At 41.7% G+C, this 18,847-nt stretch overlaps 1 protein-coding gene across 2 annotated transcripts in view; it reads right to left on the bottom strand.

The window, feature by feature from the left end:
* Positions 1-6,415: 6,415 nt before the first annotated feature.
* LOC120438424 (myelin-oligodendrocyte glycoprotein-like) overlaps positions 6,416-18,847 on the bottom strand; it is a 357,354-nt gene continuing 344,922 nt past the window's right edge. Inside the window, exon 5 of one of the 2 annotated variants that reach the window (XM_039608846.1) lies at positions 6,416-7,030. In XM_039608846.1, the coding sequence (XP_039464780.1) occupies positions 6,852-7,030 (179 nt within the window). In that variant the 3' untranslated portion in view covers positions 6,416-6,851. The remainder of the gene's footprint in view (positions 7,031-18,847) is intronic. The other variant, XM_039608843.1, reaches the window with a different exon arrangement.

Below are 18,847 nucleotides of genomic sequence, written 5' to 3'. Positions count from 1 at the left end.
CAGGCCTGTGTTCGGTCCAAGTACGCCACAGGAGGCGGTTCGGGTACACTGTTGGGAATCATTTCTGCGTGCTACAGTTGCGTGAAATGACGGTATTTAAGCACTTTTCTGCCGGTAAGGAAGAAGGCCATTGCAGAGGACGCTCTGAATGTAAAGGGAAACTGGATCCAGTAAAGCGGCAGGCCTTCCACCAGGCGGCCAGAGACAAAACTCAATGTTTGACTGTATGGTAAGAACTGAGTAAATGTGTGGTGTGAAAGATTGCAGAGAATGGTTGTGTGGGAAAAGTTGATGTGTGTGTAAAAAAACAGTGAAAAATGGGGTTCAAAATGTTGAAAATAGGGAACAAAAACAAGAAAAAAAAAAAAAAAAAAAGAGAGGAGTGTAGAAATGTGCGCAAAAATTGTTTCCAACTAGCGGGAGAGGGTGGTACTGCAGGCCACCAGCTCCCCTAGTGTGGACACACAAGAAATTTCTTTTTAGCAAAATTGTTGATGAAAATAAGCAAAATAGGAAGAGGGTTTGGTGATTTTCAATGTAGAACAACTACAATCTCTCTGGGTTTTTAAGAAAGGGGACTTCAGAACCAGAGAGGGGAGACGTGTTTCTTTAAGCAGTGATAAGAATGATCAAAATGTCTCAGTGTGTCACTTGCAGGTGAAGAGCAGACCCTGATCAATTTTTCACGTGCAGCAGTCGGAAGAAAATTATAGGTTAACATCATTAGAAACACTCAAGCCAAGTTTTGGCTGAATTGTTTTACAGCTTAACTTCCATGTGTTTGTCACCCTGAGAACACAAGCTCCAAGATTCTCTCCCTGAAGACAAGACATGCAGTTCCAGAACAACGAGATGGATATCAGGAGCTCACAGCAGTGTCCTGAGCAGTGAAGAAAAGGTCCAGCAGCAGCAGCTGTGCAAGACAGCGACAGCAAGGAGAAAAATGGCATCATCATGACTGGATGGATGAATGTGCATTTCCAACGAGCTGCAACTTCACTGTGTGTGAATGGACCTTTGAAAAGACTGTCTGAGTTGGACATTTGCCACTTTTGGAGCAAAATGGCAAGATGAGACAGTGGAAAACACAGGACAACTGACTCTCACTGGACTGCTGCAAGGGGGGAGAGAAGAGATGAGACCACAGTGGAAGGAGCAGGGGAGAACATGGCTGTTTTAGTGTGGGAACTGAAATTTGGGTTTAGGAAACTGGGAAGAAAAAACGACTGCCTTGCGTGGAGAATTGAAAAGTGTCTGGAGCACCGCAAAGAGGAGAGGTACACAAAATTACACAAACAGAAAAATGCATTAATCCTACTAACACAAACACACATGCAATGAAGCTCATGAAGACCAAATAGCATTTTAAGCATGCATTGCTGTTACCATCATCTTGTCCGGTTCACTTAGTGGGTTAAGAAGTGATACATAGACTAGTGAACTAATATTATTTTGGGGAAGGATGATTGAATTATTGCAGGGGTGAACAGGATGCTGCAGGGGGGTCAGATGAGTGGGGACTAATAGATTATTGAGTTTCTTGTTTCTGATGTGTGGGGAAGGTCTTATCATAACACACATCTGGGTACATGGGGGAAAACAAAACTCATTATCTAATAGAATATTGTTGTGTGAGGTGTGTGACTGGTGGATGAAAGTTTTGGGGAAGTTTTGCATTTTCTTTGGTACCACTTTGAAACTGCCAATTAGTTTTGTTTTGATCTATCATTCTAAGAATATGCTTAGACAACTTCTAAAAAGAGGCCTTCATGTTTTTTGATTTTTAACAGTGCACTGAGATTTTTGTTTGGCAATTTTCTCTTTTGAAGCACGCCTGCAAGATCGGGATCGAAAGCGCTACACAACATGTTGAACAATTGCAAGTGAGTTTCTCCAAAAATTAGAATGGGCTCGGGAGAAAGCCACTTATTTGGGACAATCAGAAAACAAGTCCCTGGCAAAAAGGATTCAGCGAGGTAATCCAGTCTAAATTCTTTTTTTCTTTTTTTGAAATGACGTCATTGCTGGCAGTAGAAACTTATTGCGTCACGAGGTTCTACTGTCAGCAAATAAAAATGGGGACTGACTGGACTGACAAAAGCTTTGGCTGACTTGACACCAGTATGCAAGATTGCACCTCCACCTTGACCTGACAAAAGGGTGGATGTATGTATGTTTCTTTTACAGGAGCAGAAAGGTGACAGCAACAGGTTGTAGGGGCTTTTGGGCCGTGCTGACTTAACCTTTTAATTGTCACTTTCTGTGTCTTTGAATTTACCAGCGGTGTGTTATTCATGACCTTGTATTGTTTACAGTGCAGAGGTCACTGTGAGAAAGTGTGCATACAGATGCGCTGCGCTAACATCTATTTTTCCACAGCAAAGGGTTAATCATATGATCTAATCACATGAGTTACAGCAGGACACACCACTGGCTAATGTTTTCTTACGACAGGGCCTGGAGTGAAACTACTCCAGGGGAGAATCCCTGGGAATTTTTAAGAGACAATGCACAACTTCATTGTGCATGTCTAATTGTGCTAAGCTGACATAGGGCAAAAGAGGGTTTTCCATGGAAGCTTTCATTTTTAAATTGCAGAGACCGTGACATGAGGGATATGGAAGGATTGACGCAGATACAGACCACGACCGGGAGAGAACGCTTCAAGAGGACCAGTGAGAAGCAGGGACCATCTGCAGGACAGCAGACAAACGACAGTGGGCTGCACCACTGGGCTTCCAAAGGATTGTCACGAGGAGATTTTGAACAGCAAAATCTTAAAATGAAAGAGTTTCGACGTTGACGTTGAGGAAGACAACTAAGGTGTACGACGTGCTCTGCCTTAAATCTACAGCTGCGTTGGAACGGAAATCAAGGGATGGAGAGAGCGTGCCAAGCTCCAAAAGTGACAGCGCAGAGGAAGATCAGTGTTGGAATTATAACTCTGTAAATGGCACAGACACCAGGAGCCATGACAGGGGACTGGGAATGACCATCTAATGCTTTTTCACTTTGCCATGCAAAGTACTTTGACACTCTGGAGAAGACCTTTCCTCTGTATCATTGTTGTTGCCATTTGCATGTGAGAGCTTAGATTGTGGGGAGGATTAAAGATGAACAAAGGGTGGTGGGAGAACAGTGAAGTTAGGATACACAGTGTGAAACTCCTTTAAGTGTAAAATAATGTTGATGTGATATACAGAATGTCAGGAAAGAAATTCTGGTTTTAATGTGATTCTTGATTTAAGAATCAAAGGGTGGGATTGTAATGGAATTTCTTTCACTTATGTACTAATCACATTATTTTATTGTATAATGCCTTGGTGCCACTGATTTTAACATGTCTGACACCCATACAGTAAGACAAATGGTGGGGGTCTATTTAGGAAGTTGGGGGAAGCAGACAACTCCACAGGAGGGAGAGTCTTTTGTCTCTTCAAGGACTCTGGGAGGTAGAAAGGTATTTAACTGAGAGCCACACTAGGCTCAGGGAGACTCTGCTGACCCTGCCCCGTGGTCATGCAGGCTCTCCACCAAGCTTGGTTTTCTGTTCTGTGTGTGTTTTGATTAAAGAATGTTAGCTACCGCTCACCGCTCATCTGCAGGCTTTATTTAAGTGGAAAACTTCCACAACAGTTCCAACTACAGGGGGATCACACTCCTCAGCCTCCCTGGGAAAGTCTATGCCAGGGTGCTGGAAAGGAGAGTTCGTCCGTTAGTTGAACCTCAGATACAGGAGGAACAATGCGGTTTTCGTCCTGGTCGCGGAACACTGGACCAGCTCTTTATCCTCTCAAGGATACTTGAGGGTGCATGGGAGTTTGCCCAACCAGTCTACATGTGTTTTGTGGACTTGGAGAAGGCATTCGACTGTGTCCCTCGAGGTGTCCTGTGGGAGGTGTTGCGGGAGTATGGGGTGTCTGGCCCACTGCTATGGGCCATTCGATCCCTATACAACCGTTGCAAGAGTTTGGTTCGCATTGCCGGCAATAAGTCGGACTCGTTCCTCGGTGGGTGATGGGCTCCGCCAGGGCTGCCCTTTGTCACCGGTTCTGTTCATAATTTTATGGACAGGATTTCTAGGCGCAGCCAAGTGGCGGAGGGGCCTTCACTTGGTGGCCTCAGAATCTCATCTCTGCTTTTTGCGGATGATGTGGTTCTGTTGGCTTCATCAGGTGAAGGCCTCCAGCTCGCACTGGAGCGGTTCGTGGCCGAGTGTGAAGCAGCGGGAATGAGGATCAGCACCTCAAATCTGAGGCCATGGTTCTCAGCCGGAAAAGGGTGGAGTGCCCACTCCGGGTCGGGGTTGAGTTCCTGCCCCAAGTGGAGGAGTTTAAGTATCTCGGGGTCTTGTTCGCGAGTGATGGGAGAAGGGAGCCGGAGATCGACAGACGGATTGGTGCTGCGGTTTGGAGTTGATCCGAAAGTAATGGTTTTGTACTACCAGGCTGCACTGGACAGCATAGTAAGGTGCACGGCATATCATTGTGGTATGGCAGGCAAAATCTAATCTGCTGCATGTGGTGTGGTCTACCATGAAGGTGATGGGGAGGACTGGAGACCTCTCAGGGACAGAGGGCTGTGTTAGACTGTCATAGACAGAAGATGAAGTGTCTCAAAACACTTTAAAATTACATTTGTTACAATACAACTTTATTTATAGAGCACAGTTAAAAACAACAGTATACCAAAGTGCTTAACAAAAAAAAGCAGAAAATAGAACATAAATATTGCAAGACCAAAACAAAGTACAAAATATGCTAACAGGTCGATGTCACTAATACACAGAAATAGCAATGAAATGCACATCAAATAAAAACATGGTAAAAGCACAAAAGCATAAAAGAAATGTATAAAAGAGAAACAGAATAAGTCTACAAATCAGGTGCAGCCAAGGCAAACGCACGGTCACCTCTAGATTTCAGCCAAGATCTCGGCTGCACCAAGATTACCCGAGTAGATGATCTTAGTGCTCTAACAAGGACAATCTAAGGAATTCGATAAGGTAGCTCGGCACTGTGTTGTTGATAATTTAAAAAGTAAGCAGCAGTATTTTAAATTGGATACGATATTTAATGGGCGCAGTGCAGATCAGCAAGAACAGCAGTAATAGAGGCAAACCTCCCAGACCCGTCCCATCCTGGCAACAAACTGTTCCAACTTCTACAATCTGGTAGAAGGTTCCGCATCATCCGGGCAAGGACAGAGAGACTCAAGAAGAGCTTCTATCCTCAAGCCATCCGGACCCTAAACCAACCCTAAACCGACTAAAAGAAAATCGTAGGTCGCACCAGCCTTTCGCGTATATCATGGTCTATCTACCATATCGTGGTCTACACCAACCAAAGGTAGTCAGGGGTGGGACCTCTGATAGTCCTGTCGGCCTACGTGTTTATGTTTGAAAATGCAGGCGCATAGACAGAGGTGAGCAGTAGGCTGGGTTTCAATAACTGATTTAAAATGATTTTAGCTTGAATAAAGCAACATTAATTCATTAAATCCTGAATTCATCTTTCAATATAAATTAATTTTGCCAGGAACTCCAGGAGCTCACAGAACTATTTCAGGAACCACCAAATAGCTACAACAGTAAATGAGAGCAGGTAAACAGATTCCACACAAAGACAAACACAGAGCGCTGAGATGTTGGCTTTCTCGGTGTGTTCGTGCCGTCGGGGCTGAAAGTCGACATCTCACTGATTCTGAGCTGCAGGTTTTGTCCCTCTTTGACCCAAATGTACTTCAAGAACAGTTTCCCATCTCAAATCTCTGTTTTCTGCACAATCTTTCTTCTTATTACGCACCAGTCTACCATTGGGTTCAGCGCTGTTTTTTCTTTTTTCCCAAAAATGTTTATTATTAATGAAATTAAAACTTTTTAAAATTATGCCAAATTGCAAAATTCTTAGCTGTGTCTCTAATCAAACCTCTGTAACATTCCTCTGCTTCACTTCAGCAGCATCAGGTAATGTTCAGATGTTCATTCATGGTTTTCTTCAGTCTTGGTTCTTCTGCAGAAGATTTTTAAGGCGGTTATCTGTTATAAAGCTGGCAACATGATGCACTGCATTTACTATGGTGAGTGTGGAAAGACCATGGCCGGCAATACTGATACACAGTGGATCCAGAAAACACATTGTATGCTGTGATAAATGCACTGCCCAAGTGTCCCCTCTCCCCACTGCCTTTAAGCTGCAGGCAGCAGCAAAAAAGGTCATCAGACGATGATTAAGTTTAACATTGTCTACAATATTGCCAAAGCACTTTAAGCACTTTTTCAGTAACTTAACTTTCTTGTAGAAATCTGCTTCAAATAAAGAACTTTGTGTTGACAAGATTGTTAGTTAATCATTTACAAATCAATATTGTCTGTATGGCAATTTCCCCTGAAAAGTGCAAATGTAAAAATGTGGTCTTAATTGATGCGGTTGAAAAATCTGGGTGCAGCGAAGCAAAAGGTTAGTCAACAGCCATCACTTTATATGGCTTTAATATGGCTTTCCAAAACGGTCAGATAAAATGTTTTTAGTATCATCAGTAACTGACCCATTATTTTTAGTTGTTGTATTGCAATAATTCTCATTGCTGCATTTCTAGTTAAAAAATATTTAAAAAAAAAAAAAATCAGGCTGGAGAAAAAAGATTTGTTTAAAAAGGTCAAAAATGAATATGATATCAAATATCAAATCCAAGGCAAAACTATGTACGCTCTGACCTCTGACTTTAAGCTCCACTTGTTTCTTCAGCAGGATGTTTCCCTCCCTGCTGTAGACGGTGCAGGTGTAGGTGTTTGTGTCTCGTCTGTGGGATATTTCAGTTTCAGACTGAGGTCTCCTGATTTCAGCAGGTCTTCATTCATCTCTGTAATCCTGGTGCTGTTCTTCAGGCTGGTCAGAGCCGTTCTTATACACATGGACCTTCTTCTTGTTCTCCGTCCACTCCACTTTAGGGAGTTTTTTAATCAGACGAACTCTGATTTTGAAAGGCAGCTGGACAGACTCCACCCCTGAATCCACCTCCACCTGGGGGACTGAGAGGACAACCAAGCACAACATGAGCTGAACAGGCAACAGAAGCTTTTTCTTCCTCATCAGTTGGAGGTAAATTGCAGCAGACCCTTTCTGCATTTTGGATTGGAGTGGAGAAATTTTACCCACTGCTAGGTAAGAGAGGCTGGCCATACTTCTTTTATCACATCCTACTTATGTGAGGTAGTCTTTTCTGCTGGGGCTTCAATCAATATAAAAAAAACTACAGTTCAAAGCTGGACATTGAAAATGAACTCAGAGTGGCGGTTTTAAAACTCCACCCAGGTTTGAGAAGATCTGCAGCAACAAGCAGCTCACACCAGCCACTAAAACGATGTCAGGATTAAATGTGTTATTTTTACACAACAAACCTTTAATTTCTGATTTTTCCATTGAGGGAGTTTGTCAGGAGTTTTCCTGTATTGCAACTCTGCCTCAACCGTGATCCGTTGCACCCCTAATCAAGACTGTTGCAGCTCCTCCAACCAAAGGCTGCGGCAGGCTGAACATGAGGACACAGATGACGCGCAACAATAAACGCATAAAATACACTTCTGTAACATTTGCTCCTTTTATTCCACATGCAACTGTCCAATATACAAATCAGCACATGGGATCAACTATTAAACAAACGCACAGACTGCACAAACAAATAACTGCAACTCACAATGGCTGCACTAATTACTATGCCAAATTACAACTTGGCCTATGGCATCAATTAGTGCACAAATATACAAAAAACTAGTGATGGGTCCAGCAACACTGACGCACCGACGCTTGTATCAAGCTCACAGAGCGAAACCTGTATATGGGCAGAAATCTGTGCCATCAGAAACTGAATTTGAATAAGTTAAATTTGAATTTGAATTACTCGGATTGAATCTGAATTGTAACTTGAATGAAAGCTTTTGAAAACTGAATTTGAATTAGTCTAATTTGAAATTGAATTTATGGTTTGAAAATGAATTGATTTGCTTTGAAACTGCATTTTATCCTTTAAAAATTCAGCTCTCGAATAATTTCACATTCACTTCTCACCATTCAGTTTCAGTTCTACAATTCAATTTCAGTTCCAAAATTCAGTTTTTGGGACTTACATCCGGTTCGGTTCAAGCGCAGATTAATAGAACTACAGACTGATAGCGTTACTGACGGAATCTACAGCGTCTTGAGCTGAATTAAGACTTCAGAAGTCATTCGTCATGTCGAATGACCAGCGGATAAACTCTCAGGTTGGTAATAAATGTATTACATGTATAAGAACAAGTGTCATGTTAACAAATGATAGCCGTACAGTAACCTTTATGCTTATTGTAGCTGCTAGCTAAAAACGCTAATTTAGCCTAGTTTGCCCTGGATTCAGCTTTGACAAACAAATATGATCGACTGTTTCTAGTAGAATTCCAAAGTTGTCATCTTGTACCCTCTCAGAGCCCTGTATGCTTGCAGAGACCCCTACAGTAAGGAAACATGCAAAACGCTGTCCAAACCTTTGTATTTGAGCTTTATTTATGTCTTACACGGCATCCCAACTCTTTAGCTAACTTAATAACTTTAGCTAAAGTGAATAGTTAGTCTTATTCATTAGTGCAGCATTACTGGATCACCTCTGTTTGAAGTGATATAATATGATATACAACTATCACTGAAACAGCAAACTTTGTAAATAAACAACACTTCTCATTCTCTAAACGTTTGGCCACAGCTGTAAATTACACTATCAGTGCTTGTTCACTCTTGACAATAATTACATTTCTAAATTCTCTTTGTGCATTTACAGGTAAACAATATCTAATATTTTATCTAAATGACTGCTTTGTCTTTGAAAAGGTGAAGAGCCTGAGGCCGGTGACACTCCAGTTCTACTCTAAGTACATCCTTACGGTAGCTCACAGGACAAGGCGACATTCCTGTCCTGCCAGAAGAGAAGAGAAACTTCAGAGTCTTCATGAAGTTCAACCAAAACCTGTCATATGGAATATGACAGGGGTCTCAAACTCCATTCCTCGAAGGCCGGTGTCATGCAACTTTTCCATGCGCCCTTGAGGACTGGAGTTTGAGACCCCTGCCGTATGGTGTTTATGCAGTTTTCTACCCCACAGTTACAGCATGTCTGACTGCCTGTTCAGCATATGCAAAAATATATGATGAGTTTAAGCATGTGATGACTAAGGCCTTCCATTATGGTGTTTGTCATCACATGTCACAGACATCTGGATGATCATTTGGAATAAACAAACAAACAAAAAACTTGTTACTTCATCTTTTATCTTTATTATTATTTTTCTTATTTTACACAGATTTCTGCCCATACCTGTATCGGTGCGTGCGTCGCTTTAAGAAAAAGTCACGTGATCGATACAGCTGCTGTATCGCTCATTGCCAACGCGCCAAACTGTGTTTAAAAGGTACCGCATCCGCATTTGTTAACGGAATGAGTCGCCACCAAAAAACACACAAAAGTACTCTCGCAAAGATAAAAAAAAAAAAAAACATATCTTTCTACAACAAATACAAACACACATCTCTCCGTTACAAAATGGAGCCCGAAAGAAAAATAAATGTTTCTGCTGTGTGGGATCATTTTGATCTTTTAACTGCAAATAAGGTAATAGTTTGTCTGTCTTTGTTTCAGTGTGATCTATCAGAATAGGAAAAACAGCAATGTGACTTGCAGTGTAAATTATTTATTTCATTTTATGCAGGTTAAGTGTCGCATCTGTTCTGCGGAGCTTTCTTACACAAACAAAAGCACCTGTCATCATTTTTGGAGCAGCCTTCAGGATCTCCAAGTATTAACATGCTGTTTTTAGACTTGGTGGATAGCATTAACAACCTGCTAGCTGCAAATAATCATGTGCAGTTCAACAAGATTATTAACAGACAAAAGAAAACATATTACTGATACAAAATAGTTTTCTAAACAAGATCGCTGCAAAAGTGCAGCCTTACCTAATGTCCACCATACTGTTACTCATCTTATATTATGATTTAGGCTTAGAGTCCTGCCGTATCAAAAGATGCCAGCTGAGCTGGTTCATGCATCTTACAAGGATGCCTCCAAACGGAGCTTTTTCTAGGCATGTCCTAATGGGGGAGGACCAGGGCAGAACTGGGACTCGCAGCTTCAGTTAACATTGACACACTTTGGCAACAATAGCCGATATAGGCAGTGTTGGGCAAGTTACTTTGAAAAAGTAATTCAATTATAGTTACTAGTTACTTCTTCAAAAAAGTAACTGAGTTAGTAACTGAGTTACAATATTCTAAAAGTAATTAATTACTTGGAAAAGTAACTATTGCGTTACTTAAAAAAAAAAAAAAAACGTTTTACCCTGTGGGGTTCAGAGTATAATTGGCCATTTTTTTACTATTCTTGATTTTCCCTCCACATTTTACCTTTAAAAACTATTTACTTTGCCTTGTTTGGTATCATTCTTTTTAGCACAACCTCACGTGCCTGAATTTACAGTTATGTTCTCATTTTGTCATACTGTATAACCAGAATTGATCTAAAATCAGACAAAAAACATAAAATCAGAGTAGAAAAAGTTATATTTTTACTGTAACAACTATAAACATGATTAATGAATCATATTTCATAACTTCAAATGCAAATATTAATTGTCAATTTTAAAATCCTATGCACAAGTTTTGCAAACAACAAAGTTATTTGCATCCATTTACCTTTACCCTTTTAAAATAACCATTTCAAACTATTTACAGAACAATCAGCTGTTCTTCAATAAGATGTCACACAAATTATTTGTGCCACTCCAAAAAAATATTTCTGTCCACTATAAAGGAGAACATCACAGCCTGATACCTGCAGGTCTGACAGCAGCAGGTGTATCACTGCTGTTTCTACCTGGAGACAGCAGTCGCCTCATTGTTCTGACACACAACACAAAACTATCCACAACACTGCACACTAACTACACAAGACAACACATTAACTACACACTCCAAACACGCTAAACGTCACAAATCTCTCACATCTCAAAACTCTCTCTCTCTCCCTCTCTCTCTTTCTCTCGCCGTCACTCCTAAAACTTTTTTTGTTTAGTTTTTTGCTCATAAGCAGAGAGTGCTTGCTAGCGCTAACGTGGTGAAACTATTGAGGAAAAAACGCCGCGTATATTGTTTATCATGACTCTGGTTTTACGTGGCCTATTGACACAATTTAAAAACTGGTATATGCCACCTTGTTGCTTTGTCTTTAAGTGGTCATGTGATTGGCTTACCACGACTACTTTATTCTTCCTCAGTCAAACAGCAGCACTCGGGCGATTGTTTTGCCTCCTTGGCTCCAGGTGTTGTGCTAGACAGTGCTCGTGATTACCGTCCGCGGGAGCGCGCAGCTGCTTAAAGCTGTAGCGTCCAGATTACTTACAGCCACTTCCTGCAGCTGATATAAGATGCGGTAAGCTGAACACAGCTTCAACCGTCTGTTTGTTGAAAAATAGTAACGGACCGCGTTTCCTTGTTAGTAACTGTAACGGCGTTGTAACGATAGGAATAGTAATTAGTTAGATTACTCGTTACCAGTGTTGGGACTAACGCGTTATTAAGTAACGCGTTACAGTAACTACGTTATTATTGTGGTAACGAGCACGGTAACTAGTTATTATGCCAAAACCAGGAACGCGTTACTCGTTACTGGGATTTAGATAGGCTCGTTACTCGTTACTTCGTGTGGTGGATATCGTGGAGCTTCCACAGATTCAATAACATTAGCAAGTGGTGGAGGCCAGCAGGTGGATGAAGGAAAAGGGAGGCAAGAGGAGAGACCCGAAGCGGCCGCCGGTCCGCGTGTCAGGCGAACTGAACTTCAGGTAAGAAGTGATGAGCTGCAGTCTGTCTGGGTCAGATATAAACCAAGTTTAGGTGGAGTTTATTTTCGTTATGCTGACATTTTCGTACTGCGTGCTAGCTAGCATGACGGAGTTTCTACTGTATACAGCTGGGTGGGTGCTATGTTACTGATGCTGAACTTTATTTGGTTCATACGGTTAATTATTAGAGTTGCCAACCGTCCCGTAAAAAACAGAATCGTCTGGTATTCAGAGAAAATATTACGCGTTTCGTACTGAGGTGAAAAGGAACACAGTTTGTCCCGGACTTCAGCTACAATGAAAAAGACACAAAGCTGAAGCTGCACAGCTGCCTCTTCTTCTCTCATTCTCTCCTCTCCTGTTTCTACTTCAATCACGAAACTGATCAGTGATCAGCTGATCGGCTTTTCTCTCTTGTTTGTTTATCGCCCACTTTGCCCCAGAAAGAGGAAACCAGCGGATGTCGCGTTAAACAACAGCAGCACGTTTAAGCTTGATCAGCTGTTGTTAGAATTTATTTAATATTAATTTCTAGTATCAGCTGATGTTTGCTGGAGCCACAGCTGTAAAGCTGCTGGTCATGATATCGGTTTGGATATGTGGTGAGAGGAAACATGCAGATGAAACCAGGAGATGTCCTTACTGAATCATCAGAGCTGAACAGGTGATGGAGAAACAGGTTTACCTTTTAGGTGACATGAATGAGTTGAAGGGAAGTTATGAACTGTTTCTGAGACACAACAACACCAGGATCCTTTTCTATGTAGCTGACAGCTGGTAACTGTGCAGGGGCGGGTCTAGCAAAGTTTTGCCAGGGGGCCAGGTAGGGCATTAACAGGGAAAGGGGGGGACAAGGAAATACTTTTCTCTATTATTCTCATTTAAAATGTCTCGCTTTTAAAAAAATAATTATCTGAGTCTTACAACAAACAATTGATAGATTGATACATATATACCATCAGAACAGTGTACATCACTGTCACAACAGTGTTTATTTTCATTCAAAGGCTTTATGATTTTTCCTATAATGCCCGGGACGATTGTTTTGTCCCAGTCCAGCTCTGTATGCAGCTCATCTGCAGTCTGGTGTTACCTACATCTTCCTATTCAGAAGGCAGAATTTCCAAGTTCTGAGTACAATCAAAAGCAACACGACTGCAGTTTTTGTGTTGGATGTAAAAAGCAGGCTAGAATCATGGCGGCGGTCAATGACGGTCCAGGCGTGGGATTTCTCTCGTGGAAATGTGCACATTATTTTTTCCTTTCTATTGGTAGGTGGCACAGTGGACTTGTGGCAAGTAAGCAAGCTAGAAGACTGGCAATCTGGCTGGGTATCCAGTTACGGAAGCAACACATTAACAAGAGAATTCTGAGTAAAACCAAAGTTACTTTCCCTAGTAACTAGTTACTTTGAAAGTAACGAGTAACTTGAAGTAACTGAGTTACTTTTTTAGAGAAGTAACTAGTAATGTAACTAAGTTACTAATTTAAAGTAACTTACCCAACACTGCTCGTTACTGAAAAAAGTAACGCCGTTTGTAACGCCGTTACTTGTAACGCCGTTATTCCCATCACTGGATATAGGTGGCCACTTCATTGCATCTTCCTGTTACCTGTCTGAGAATGATGTTGTTGTGATATAAAGGATTATCGGACCTGTCAATAAAGCCTTTTATCTGCAGCCATGACCTGTCACCGAGCTAGCTTAGCACGGCTAGTTAGCCTCTCAAAGCTCAAACGTTCAACACAAAGTCGGTCCAGACTTTCTCACACCACCCCTCGCTCTCCTACATTAAAGCCATCATTACATCGGTAATTTCACACACTGCGTGTATCTACCTGTGCGATAATGATCAAACTTCGGTCTGAGTGCAAGATAAACATTGTTTACATATAGTATATAACATAGTAAGAGTTTCTTACCACTCGTGAGGAGCAGGAGCAACAGCAGCATCTTCAATCTCCTGCAAGAAACAGCAACCCGTTAAATCCAAATACTTCTCATTGTTGTCTTAATATTTGGGGATTTATATCTCATATTTGGAGCCGTGGATAAAACACAGTGGGGGGAGTAACACCAGCTATACTGTTTACTTTCGGTTTCACGTGAACAGCAGTGTCCTGTCTTCCAGGTTAACTGGTTTTACTTTCACTGGCATATGTATTGTCTGAGGGAGCTGCACTGCTCAAACAGCTCTTATCTCCAAACTAAACTCTCAGCGCCCTGAACTTGTTTATTGATCAAACTGACGATGATAAAACATTACAAATACACTTACTCAGCAGTGGCGTGTTGTAATGCAGTTCATCGCCGCATGGTGGCGCCTGTTGTGTCATGACTGCAGGTCACCCTCTTTTTATTCTTCTTCGTTGTGTGCGCGGACTAGTGTGCTCTCGTGTGTGGTAGAGCTGGCACTTTTATTTTGATATTTAAATTCTGGACACAAGGCGTCGCACACCTTCATCATGCAGCTTTTCAGAAACTCTCCTTCGGTAAATGTCCGGGCTGATTTGGCTTTCTCCTCTGCTACAATAAAACTTTCACAACAGCTTCACTTTGTGATTTTGCTCTGGTGACAAAAGTCTGCTGAAATGTCAGATTCTTCTTTAGCTCTTCTACTTTCTGTAGTTTCTGCTCTGCATTCAGGTTTTTCAGCTTATCCTGACGTTTTGTCTCATAGTGCCGTCTTAAATTAAATTCTTTAATTACAGCCACATTAGCTCCACTAATAAGACACACGGGTTTACCAGCAATGTTTGTAAACAATCAGTCTCCCACCGGTGCTGACAGGCTCTGTTTTCAGAATCAACTTTTCTCTTTGCCATTGTGAGGTGCTAGCTAACACACGTTGGACTTGATTGACGCGGGAATGTTCCCAGTTAGCCTAGCGTTCAGTAAGGAGGCTGCAGCGCTGCATTATGGGATCTGTAGTTTGTGTGTTATTAACGCCTCATATTGCCGGGCCATGCATAACAATGATAATAAATCTATATAAAATGATCTCGCGGGCCAGATATAAATGTCTGCCGGGCCAGATGTGTGAGTTTGACACATGTGCTCTGAAGTGTCAAACTTCTTTTCTCGTTTCTGTGACCTCAGCACACTGACAAACTTGAAGTTGCTAAAGATTTTAAAAAGTGATAATTATATGGAAGAAATGCCTTTTTCATCCGTTTAATCAAACATTTGATCCCCCCACCTCCCCACTCCCACCAGCACAGAGCCATCACCACCATCAAAGACTTCACCCACAGGAGCCCCCTCCTCACTCCACAGCTATGAGGATTTCACACCACCTTCTCCCACTACAACCCTTCATATTCATGATGTGAGGACGCAGTTTGACCCTTTAGACCTACTAAAGAACCCAGTCCGCCTGAGCTTATCTTTATATTTTTACATGTTGTAGTGCCATTTCTGGGAGTATTTTAAGTTGCTATACATCAATACAACCATTATATCCCAAATTTTAATCATATGTATGCATTAAGTCATCAGTAACTACATAAATTGCAATAGTGGTATTTTTACACAAATTTCTAGTTAAAGTAATTTCAGAGGTTCATCCCTCAAAATTGTAAATGTAAAAAAGTTGCATAAAACAGTTTCCAAATTAATTTTGAGTGTCTTCATAGTTTTATTTTTGAGATACACCAATTTGTATATACTGCAGCCACCAACTTTGAAATTCTCATTTACATGACTTATTTAAACATTCTCCTCTTGAATGCAAAATTCTTAAAAGATCTTTTATCCTTCAAGTAAATAAATCTGAAAGCTGTTCCATCCTAAAAGAGTACAACAATGTGTAGTTTGTGATGTTCTAAAGGTTTCAGCATCTTTTTGAATTTGTCACATGTGTGGAAAGGTATGAGTGAGCCTTTGTATCATACTGTGAGTGATGCTCGTCAGCACACAAACCCAGAGTTTCTCTACAGGAACACAGAGAGAGTTATTCCCTGTACTGTAAGGACACATTCAGCATTGTGCAGTAAATCCAGATCATCCCAGTTAAATGATTACATGGATGTGAGTGTGGTCGTCAGAGCAGCACTGATCAGTGTCAGGTTATAATGACCAAGGTGTACACAAACACTAAGTTTGAGTGTGTGCAGTGAGACTTCAGTCAAAGCATTTAACTGAGGTGTGAAAAATAAGCTGAACTCTACAGCTTGTTGTGGTCCCCTGTGGCTTGACAGCCTTCCAGCTGTTCTCCAGCATTTTCATTTACAGTCATAAAATATCTCCACATGTTGCTCCACTTTCTCTCTCTCTGCAGTCCAAATGCGTCTTCTGAGCGCATCTGAGTCACGTGACGGCACAGTAACAAATCCCAGCAGGGCAGGAAGAAGGGGCGGAGCAAAGTGCGTCTGCCGCATAAGAAGAAGTGTTCACACAGACAGAGCTGCTGTTTCATCCACAGCGAGTAAATAGTGAACCTCCAGGAGAGAAACAAACTAAAGTATCGATCATATACCACTACCAACGTTTGGATCGATATCTGCATCGATCTGCACACCCTTGTCTCCTGGATCGTAGCTGAGATCAGCGTGAACCACGTGGGTCTCTGCTCCCTGACCTGTTTCCTGTTTGGAAAGAGTTCCAGCTTCATCACGGAGTTTCTCTCGGTTTGTGGGCTCATCTAAAGGTAAGCACCGAGCTAACTTTAACACTAGATTTACTAACCCTGCGCACATTTGCAGAAATCCCTTGAACCCAACACCTACTAGAATTACTGACTTTTTTATTTTCTGATGCAAGTCCCGAGGTGTTAATCACCCCCAGTAGCGGTTTTAGATACGGGCGACACGGGCGGTTGCCCGGGGCGGCATCGTGGTGGGGGGCGGCATCACGGGCATCGGCAAAAAAAAAAAAAAAAATTGCTCGTACTCATGCTGCCCCGACATCAGCCAGCGCATATTGGGAATGGCATAGGCACCGATCGGTTTTCTATCGCCCATTTGCTGGGAGTAAGGGTGCCCTCCGTTTGCGAGGTGCACCTGCTGCTTGCGGCACAGCGAGGAGAGGGCGGGGCGGCGGGGGATTCTCTGGCTGGCTGGAGCAGCATCTAATCAACTCGCAAAATAAAACAAAATAAAAACAAACCAACAAACACGAAAACACCAGACATCATGATACAGACTTATAATTTGCACCGGTGTTTTTTCGAAATTCAATACGCGAAAAGTGAGCGCGAGAGCCCTCGGTGCGCCTGCTCGCTGCTGAAGTCAAAGTAAACTTTATTGTCATCTCCGCTACATACAGTCGAGTATATAGAGACGAGACGACGGGGCTCCAGTTACAGCAGTGCAAGTAAACAAATAATAACTATAAGAAGAGTAAGAAAATAAATATACACTTTAGGACTCGGGGTAAAGGGATCAATGACAATTTAAAATTTATAATTTACAGTTTGATGATTTAAAGTCTCACACACAACGCGTCGAAAGGGGAGGGGGGCCGGCTGCTTCCAAATAGAGCACATTTCATTCATAATAATGTAAATCCAAGCCCATTATGTATTCATGATTTGAATCCTGGGTTGTGTGAAATCCCAGAAATACACCTTAGACAAAGTGAATCTGTGAACTAAGGTGTAGGTCTGTTAGGTTATGTTGTGGTGATCCTCGGGTTGGAGGATGGAGTGCAAAATGGAAGATGGACAAGAAAAGTTCAAAGCCATCAGGTGCTTAGTTTAGAAAAAAGAGAAAAGAAGAGGAGGAGAAACGAGCAAAAGATACAGATAAGCAGATGTGTGATTGGATAATGGCAGGTCATCCTGAAACAATCAGAATCATACTTTATTAATCCCTAAGGAAATAATGTGGATTACAGTTGCTCCAATAAGAAATGGTAAAAATAGTAACAGTAACAGACTAAATTCCAAACAAGACATTATGTTACAGACTTTAATATTAATTAATCATTGTCAATTGTTGATTTGTCCTGTTCTCATTGTATGATGAATTATGATGGCTGTTTGGTAGCCGTTTGCATACAATCCATACTCTCTCTCTCTCTCTCTCTTCATATGTGTGTGTGTGTGTGTGTGTGTGTGTGTGTGTGTGTGTGTTTCTCTGGCGAAATTCAGTATGGTTCCGACAACAGTTTTATGTTAATGTATAATCCTTAATATGTTTTATGTGTGTGTGTGTGTGTGGGGGGGGGGGCAGAGGGAGTGTTCGCCCGGGGCGCCAAACAGGCTAGGACCGCCACTGATCACCCCTGCTGAGATTTGTACAGGTCATATGCTCGATTCACATCCTGCTTTTGTTGTGCAAACCACCCATTGTCTTTGAGGCCTGGCACATTTGCTTTTGCACACACATACAAACGCTGCAAATCTGTGTTTATTTGACAGTGTAAGACAAAAGCAGCAAAAATAAAAACTGTACCAAGAGTACAGTCTTAATGGCTCATGTCAGGAGTTTTCCTGAATTGCAACCCAGGTCGGAATAAAACGCTCAGAGACAGGTTTTACGTGTACATGGGGAGACTCAGAGAGACTCTCGCCTGCAGCATAAAGTAGTCTTTTATTGAAAGCACATACAGGAAGTGATACAGGAAGAGATAAAATAGCTGCTGCGTGCAGACTCTGAGTACAGAGTGTAACTTCCCCATTTAGGAGTCTGCACAAAGTGTGCACAGAGTTTAAGCTGAATACTGAAAAGAGCAAACACATTTAGATAATGAAACGTACTTTTAAGCATAACATAATAAAAACCCCAAAATCTCTTAACAGCTCACTATACAAACAATCTGGAGACATAAATATTGACACGTGTAGGGCTGGGCTATATCATACCGTTCACGGTAATACCGGTGTAATTTTGGGCAATGATAGGAAAATGAAATATTGGATAGAATATGGGTAAAACGCGCATGCGCAGTGCATATGTTTACATAAGCACATGGCGGCGAGAAGAGAAAGTGGGTCGTTAAATGAAACGGATGAACCAGAACTGGTTTGTAAAAATGCTGCA

The sequence above is a fragment of the Oreochromis aureus genome, linkage group 3 (genome assembly GCF_013358895.1).
Source record: "Oreochromis aureus strain Israel breed Guangdong linkage group 3, ZZ_aureus, whole genome shotgun sequence".
NCBI lineage: Eukaryota > Metazoa > Chordata > Actinopteri > Cichliformes > Cichlidae > Oreochromis > Oreochromis aureus.
The sequence above is the reverse complement of the archived record's forward strand: the minus strand, read 5'-3'. Positions and strand labels throughout refer to the sequence as shown.